At 34.1% G+C, this 7,961-nt stretch overlaps 1 protein-coding gene across 1 annotated transcript; it reads right to left on the bottom strand.

Moving 5' to 3' along the window:
• Nucleotides 1–896: 896 nt before the first annotated feature.
• On the bottom strand, nucleotides 897–3,627 carry LOC110939834. Its single transcript, XM_022181406.2, has 2 exons — nucleotides 2,758–3,627; nucleotides 897–2,182 (listed from the first exon to the last, which is right to left on the bottom strand). The coding sequence occupies exons 1-2, from the start codon at nucleotides 3,548–3,550 to the stop codon at nucleotides 1,029–1,031; spliced, it is 1,947 nt and encodes a 648-aa protein (XP_022037098.1). The 5' UTR covers nucleotides 3,551–3,627; the 3' UTR covers nucleotides 897–1,028.
• Nucleotides 3,628–7,961: the final 4,334 nt, after the last annotated feature.

Below are 7,961 nucleotides of genomic sequence, written 5' to 3'. Positions count from 1 at the left end.
CCTCACGAGTAGATATGGCTCGATTGAAGGATGTCGGAAGCACAATTATAACCGGATCAAATAATGGACATAGAGTATAACGGGTTCACACAACACCAACGTGTTTCGCGTATTATATACCCAATGGTTTTATTAAAAAACAAGTTGACACCATTGAAATGAAAACTACATATATTTAAAAAATTAACTATATATAAATGAAAACTACCTTAATATATAAGTTTTTAACCCATCTCTTATTTTTAAGTTTTTAACCCAAGAACGCAATAACGCAATAACCCAATAACTAATTCAAGGCTCATGTCCTATTATTTAATTTAATTTCAAATCTTTAACCTAAATTAAAAAAAGGCCGTTTGAACCGACAGGAGAAAAGTTAGAAGTGGCAACGCCTAATACTTTTTACGACTCACAAGCTGAAGTGAGTCTGATCCAAGAGGTTGGGGAGCAATTTTGATCAAAGACTATCAAACATAAGTAAATGTTAGTCCTTTTATTTTTCTTCAAGTCTTAGTTTATGTGATTTTCTACTTAATTATTGTATATTTTAGTCATTTCACACCCACTTAGCAACAAAAACTTACCCCCATCCATTCTATGGATTGTCCGAGAAATAAGAGGGAAAACGTTGAGAACTATAGCTATAATTTTAGAAAGTTAAGCCTATAGGTGTAAACAGAGCAAACCACGTGCATTTTTTTCTAATTCTTTTTTATATTCATTATCATGTTTTCATTGTTTCTATTAAATTTTCTAATCACTACTTTTTTATATATATTAAACCACAGTAAAAGAACAAATGCATCACAACAAAAATGAACACACGAATACATTTTATTGCATCACTTCACACGCAAAAAAAAAAAAAAAAAAAAAAAAAAAAAAAAAAAAACAAGAAAGACTAGTGACATTTACATATGATATCATAGAACCTATTGACTCCTTATTCAACTAGTAACTGGAAATGGAGATAAGATAGGCTGCCTGTCTTGTGTTTTCAAAGCATGTGGAAGATGAAACCAACACCTTCATGACTTGTTCAAGCGTTTGAAACAACATTCATCAATTGCAAACGGGCACTCAAGACACCTAAGTATTATCTTGTGTTGCAATCCTGTATAACACAAGCTGCATCTACCATCATCCGCAATCCCTGGGGCTAACAATAAAGGATGTGGGTGATTGGCAGTCTTATGGATGCTCCCAAACTTCACATTTGAAAACGAATAGACTTTGCTTTTGGATTCGTATTTGTATTGATATTCAGAATGGGTCTCTGTTTCACTTTGAAGTATTGAAGGAGCACATTCAATATGCACCGATTGACTACACATATCACAATGATAGAAACACTTATGAGGATTCAATTCCTCCTCACAAATTTCACAAAAGTATTCGCTTTTGTGGTTTTCAATTGGAAGGTAACTCAAGTGCATCGGATGTTTGTCATACGGGTGCCTAATTGTCCTAGGCAACAGCAAAGCACACGCTGGATGTATATATACATTACAAGTGCGGCAACCAAAACTCAGTCTATGATGCACCAGATTAGAACACACAAGACATTCTTTGTTGTACCCAGCCTCGACTATTGAAAGAAGATGATTTGGGTGAGATTCATGTGTGATTTTTTTTGGCATAAACCCACAGTTAACATCAATGTAAACTCTACATCTGACACAACCATAAGCATAGCCATTGCAAGGTAGGTAACAAAATTTGCAACGATATATGTTGAAAAACCCATGTGGTGCATTTGACATTAGAAAGAGGGTATGTTGTGGGTGACCTGGGTGGTTGTCTAGTTTGGTTGGCAACCGAGTACACCACTCATGAAGAGCAAAGTTGCATCTCTCATCTTCACTGGCGTTGCACTTGTAGAACGGCGCCTCCGTGATTGGTCTTACACATGCGTTGCATAAGAGTTCTATCTTTTTCATTGGGTTATGACACATGATCGATTCATTGATCTTTAAGGAAGTTGACCCAATGCTTTCTGTATCAACTAAAATTAATTCATGCTCATGATTGATAATTTGTAGGCTTACCTCAGCATAAGCGGTGGGTCCAGGTGCTTTGAAAAATAAATGCTTCGGTAAGCTGTAAGTTTGATCAGGAAATGGTAGACGCAGAAGATTAGGATAGTCGACATCTTTAAAATTTTTAATGCTTTGACCTCCGCCTGCAGTATTGAAAATGGAATAACATGGTTATTATTTCTCAAATAGATATGACTATACATATATACATGGTAAAGTTCTTGTACAAATAATCTTTAACATACTAAACATACAAATTGAAGGAAAACTCAAAAAGACAAGGTGACATTTTTGTAATTATCAATAACTATCAAAGTTACTCTACAAATATACCTAAAAAAAACCTAACCCCCCCCCCCCAAAAAAAAAAAAAAAAACCCTAAACCCCCCACCCCCAAAAACCTAAAAAAAAACCTAACCCCCACCCCCAAAAACGTAAAAAAAACCTACCCCCCCCCCCCCCCCCCCCCCCGAAAACTCAAAAGACAAGGTGACATTTTTGGTTGAGTTCACATTTGTATAGTAACTTTGATAGTTGGTGGTAATTACAAAAATGCCACCTTGTCTTTTGAGTTTTCTTTCAATTTGTATGTTTAGTATGTTAAGATTATTTGTATTTGATCTTTTGCCCATATATATATAACTGATCAAATGGAATAAATCTTATATGTAAAGATTTACTAATTACCAATAAACAAAATTAACATAAATGACTCACTTGTTGATGCTGATGTTGCACAATCTAGATGGACATAGTAAATACATTTCTCGCATTTGTAAATCCAAAGATTCTCCCTATCGGGATCAAACCGGCCATTGCATACTCTACATTTAGGCTTATATTTAGCTCTTTGCTCTGCTTCTGGGAAGGAGTATGAAAGGGTGAGTGGATGGGTATGGCGGAAAATGCCATTTGTAGTTTGTTGAATTAACAAACTTTTTGGTAGGAAGATACAATCTGTGTGTATGGTGAAGTTAGGACATGTGGTACATAGAAAGAAGATGCCTTTATGTGTTTTCCCACAAGCCTGACACAAACATAAAATGGGGCTAGTGATGAGAGACACCAGTGGGTGTGGATGGCTAGGGTGGTAGATCCTCCTTTTGTCTACTTCCACAACACAATTTACATCAATACCTTTATGATTATCCCAATAACAAGCAGAACATAAATAGGATACACCTTTGATGTGTAGTCTTTGACAATAAAGGCATATCCAATCTTCGGAACGTTTATAGAGGGTAAGGGGATGTGGGTGTGATGTGTGTTTTATTGTTGTTGGGACCTCTGCACAGAATTTATGAAGAGAGATATCACATTTTGTGCATTTATAGTAGTACCTATAATACTCGTTGATAACTTCGTCGCACCGCTTACAAATACATGAAAACTCATCTTGTGGAACCAAATCCTTCTCCTCATCCTCCTCTTCAGATTCCTCTACATCTTCATTCTTCACCTGCTGCAAATCAATGAGCTTCAATGGATGCACGTGCTCAAGCACACGCATCTTAGCTTTTATTATTTAATCTTTTTACGATGAAGATATAGTTTTTATTATTGAATATATTTAGGATGAAGATATAGTTTTTATTATTTAATCTTTTAGGATGAAGATATAGTGCTAGACTCGTATGTTACTTATAGCAACGAAAAGGGAAAAGGAAGCCTGTGATATTATTCTTGGAGTGAAATCCATGAAATCGAGCGAATCTACTTTATTTATATGTACATTTGCTTTTATTTTCGTTAAAGAACAAGAGGATTCTAAGTAGGGTAAAGAATGTTGTTATATAAGTTTGAAATTTGAAACATAAAGAAGGAATGAAACACAATTATAATTATAATTAAATTAAAGGATGAATTCAAGCATGAATCGGAATTATATAAAATCGATTAAACAACAGACAGATTAAGAAACAAAAACCCAATCTAGAAAGTGGAGAAGCTCTGAACTCAAAACATAAGAATCCTAAAAATTAAAAATTGAACTAAATTAAGATTAAATGAAAGCCTTGAATTTATTAATACTTATTTTTTTAATATTAAAATTTATATTTTTAATACTTAAAACTTAAAAATATAAACACTTAAGATTTTTTAAAAGATATATTATGACTTACATACTAAAAAGTACTTAAAATTAATGAAGCTGTTCGATTGGCTAAAAAAACACATCTTGCACAAAATAAGAGTTTTTTAAAGGAAAAAAACAAGCCTGGCAAAACATGGGGGTTAGGTCGGGTAATGGGTTTAGGTTAAAATAGGTATGGATCAAAACATGATGTTTTTTTTTAACTATCAATTTAGTTCAAATTTAGTTCATCGAAATGAGTTGTTTTATAAAATAAAAAGGATCAAAATTGATATACCACCTGCATTTTTAGAGGCAATGACAGTGTCATGGTGATGGCAGTGACCTCATGATGACGGTGGTTTTAATGATAACGAGTCATTGGTGGCGAAAAAAACAAGAGTTGGGAGTTTGACCCGTTCAGATCCATATTAAGTTAGCAAGTTATATATGACTATACGAGTGACCTGTTTGGACACATTCTATAATTTGAGCTGACAAATATTAACACCGTTGTATAATTTGAATTGATCTAATTTTTTTTTACCCAAAAGGAATTTGAATTAGAGATGGGTAGAGTTGTTAGTTGAAACAACACGATTGACCCTTGTGGTGTGCGGGTTGGATGACCGCACTTGACACATTTTCAAGAGGGGATCGTAAAAGTTCTTTTTCTTCCTTTATATTTGGTAAGTCAATTTGTTGGACAATCACGCTTGGTCTCTTTTTGCATTCATTATAAAGTTGTAATCGGATTTTAATAATCACGAAAATGACTCACCAAAAACATCTTGTCTTCCTTACCTATGACCGAAACTATTAGAATTATAGACTAGGGTTAAGCCCGTTAGAGTTAAGCTTTATAGAGTTTAGTATTATGATCAGTTCTTTTATAGTTTTATATATCGCATTTTATAAACACACTTCTCTCCCTACTTTTATTTGGCGTCAACAACCTCCAACCTAACACTAATACTAAACATTAATTGGCTTAAACTTAAAGTGAAGTATCTAATACAAAAATGAACACAAAATGATCTAATATATGACAAAAAATAATAATAAGTTTTATCATTAAAAAATGAAAAATTAAAGTGGCATGTTATTTGTAAAATCAATAAGAAAAGATAACTTATTCATCATGATTTCTTATAAATTCACGTTGAAGCATCACCTTTTAGTTGTTTTCACTTTGTACTTTGAAATTTAATTTTGGAATCAACAAATCACACGCAATTTGGACAAAGAATTTGTATGAAGCATTGCCTTCTAGTTGTTTTCACTTTGTACTTTGAAATTTAATTTTAGAATCTACAAATCACTTGCAATTTTAACAAAGAATTGTTATGAGTATGTTTCTACTTTTAAATTTGATATAGGAATCTTTAATTACTTGCTACTTGGAGAAAGGTGTTCAAGCATTAAATTACTTGCTACTTGGACAAAGGTGTTCGAGCATGTTTGTACTTTGGAAATTTGATTTTAGAATTTTTAAATTACTTGCTACTTGGACAAAGAAATGTTATGAGGATGTAACATTGAATGTTCTATTATTCCTTGTAGACATATCCATGTGTTTTTTCTCATTTCCAAAAAGAACAATATTGCAATTTTCAAGTGACTCTTAGTTAATTCGACTATGTGTTACCACAAATCGTTGAGAAAAAAATGTTGTCATGTGGAGCCACATTTTTTTCACCCTTCACATCACCGTAAGAAAACCCGAACCCGATAACCGTCAACAACCCTCGTAATCAAATAAGGTATTTTCTAAAGCTTAGTTTCTCATTCAAATAATAACCATAGTAATACTTATATTAATAGTAATAATGATAATAATGATAGTAAGAATGATAACGTATATTTATATGTGTGTATATATATATATATATATATATATAAATAAAGTATATCGTATAATATGCCTTATCGTACAACGCGTACGTGAGGCAAGTTCGCATGTTATAAACCCGTAAAAGAAATACCGCATGCTATAAAAACGAAAGTTTGCACGTAAAAAAACAATATCACATGTTGTAAAAGAGAATATCGCATGTTTACATGGAAAAAAATTTGTATGTTTGTATGGAAACCCAACAATTTAGCATGTTATAATGAAAACCCAATTCGCATGTTAGTTACAAGTATTCGCACGTTGCTAATGCCTCGCGTACGCGTCGGACATTAAGGCATTTTGTACGTTAGCCGGCCTCTATATATATGTTGAAATGTGAAACCCCACCCGATCAGGATGCTTTATAACACAGTTGATACAAGGAATGCTTATTTTATTGCTAACAACTTATTGTATAAGGTCTGAAAACTGAAATACAACATCTGGTCAGACTAAGGGGCTGTTCGGTAGCCTCTTAATGACCATTCATATACTACCTCTTAATGGTTTAAAACCTCTGAATGAATAAGAGGTAACCTCAAGTCTGAATGGTTAAGAGGTAACCTCTGAATGGTAAATCAACACATGTCACATTCTTCTACCTTATCATTGGTAAAATTCTTAATGGTTCCATTAAGATGTAGCCTCTTAATGACCATTCAGAGGCTACCAAACAGCCCCTAAACCTAGTCTGACATTACAAAACTTCCACCAGATTATACAATCAGGGGTATATAGTTCTACCAAACTATTAAGAGTCTGAGATATACAACTCCATAACACCATTACAAGCCTGGACTATAGCCAACGATCATGCCTCATTACCTATGACACATGCTTAAAAGACATCAACTATTGCTAGTGAGTTCATGAGTATACACAAGTTGTAAATCACATTATTACATCATGACTTTGTACTAGCTCATATCAACATAACCCAACGTCAACATGTGACATACATCATCATACAATTAATGTCCCTACACCACCAGTGTAGTACCGGACAAATCATGCCGCAGCAACACGTAACTATAAATATCGTGTGTATGCGTGCATAGGTTATAAATATGTGTATAACAGTCATGCCATATTATTACAGTTTGGGACAAGCATGTTCGCATATTAAAAAGCATTCATAAAACTCACCTCTTACTAGTTGCGTAACAATTGATAATAGTTGCTCGTATGACCAGGTACTATCTCAAGGTCATGATGTCACACCCGCTCGTAGGCGGAAGCGCATGGTGTGAACTTGATCGGTTTTCATTACATATGATATAAGTAAACAAACTATATGAATAGAAAGCACGATGTTCATCCATAAGTTGTTCAAAAGTAAAAGACAACATAAGTTATAAAGTTTTACAAAATACTTGTTCCAAAAATAGTGTTTTTAAATACCAAGGCTTTGCATCCTATATCTCACTCGAGGATGAGATATATGGACCAAACCCTTCAAAAGGATGGCATCGCCAACTTGACAAAAACGTTCTTCATGATAACCTTTTTGTGCCAAGATCCACTTAATTCCCTGAAATACATGTAAGTTTAAAACGTCAACAAAAGTTGGTGAATTCATGTGTTTTGAGTTCGCGACAAATGAATCTTAAAAACATTTGAAAGTTCTTGTATAGAAAACCGGTATGTAAAGCGTCTATGAAATCGAAAAGCAAGGACATTAATATGTGTGGCGACATAGGAAGCACTCAACCCTTGACGATTTAGCACCAATTCACTTCGGCTGGGATAACAAAAGCACTACATGCGACCACACAAGGACCCATGAGTGGGGCCCACCCGTACCCGATAGATCTACCCCTCTTGTTCCTTGGTCTTATAAAAGATTAATGGCGCTTAAGTTCCACCCTATTCGCACAGGATCTAGTTGTTTCATACCATAGCTTAACCATACCATCGTAACATGTATCCCCCCGCGGAGGGTTGTAAAATCGA

The sequence above is a fragment of the Helianthus annuus genome, chromosome 5 (genome assembly GCF_002127325.2).
Source record: "Helianthus annuus cultivar XRQ/B chromosome 5, HanXRQr2.0-SUNRISE, whole genome shotgun sequence".
In the NCBI taxonomy this organism is placed as follows: Eukaryota; Viridiplantae; Streptophyta; class Magnoliopsida; order Asterales; family Asteraceae; genus Helianthus; species Helianthus annuus.
The sequence above is the reverse complement of the archived record's forward strand: the minus strand, read 5'-3'. Positions and strand labels throughout refer to the sequence as shown.

What these genes read in the sequence shown, in the direction of transcription:
- LOC110939834 (XM_022181406.2), bottom strand. Translation starts at nt 3,550, where the DNA reads ATGCGTGTGCTTGAGCACGTGCATCCATTGAAGCTCATTGATTTGCAG. An exon ending in TGCAACATCAGCATCAACAA is followed by an intron (nt 2,183 to 2,757) that starts GTGAGTCATTTA and finishes TCAATACTGCAG; the next exon opens with GCGGAGGTCAAAGCATTAAA.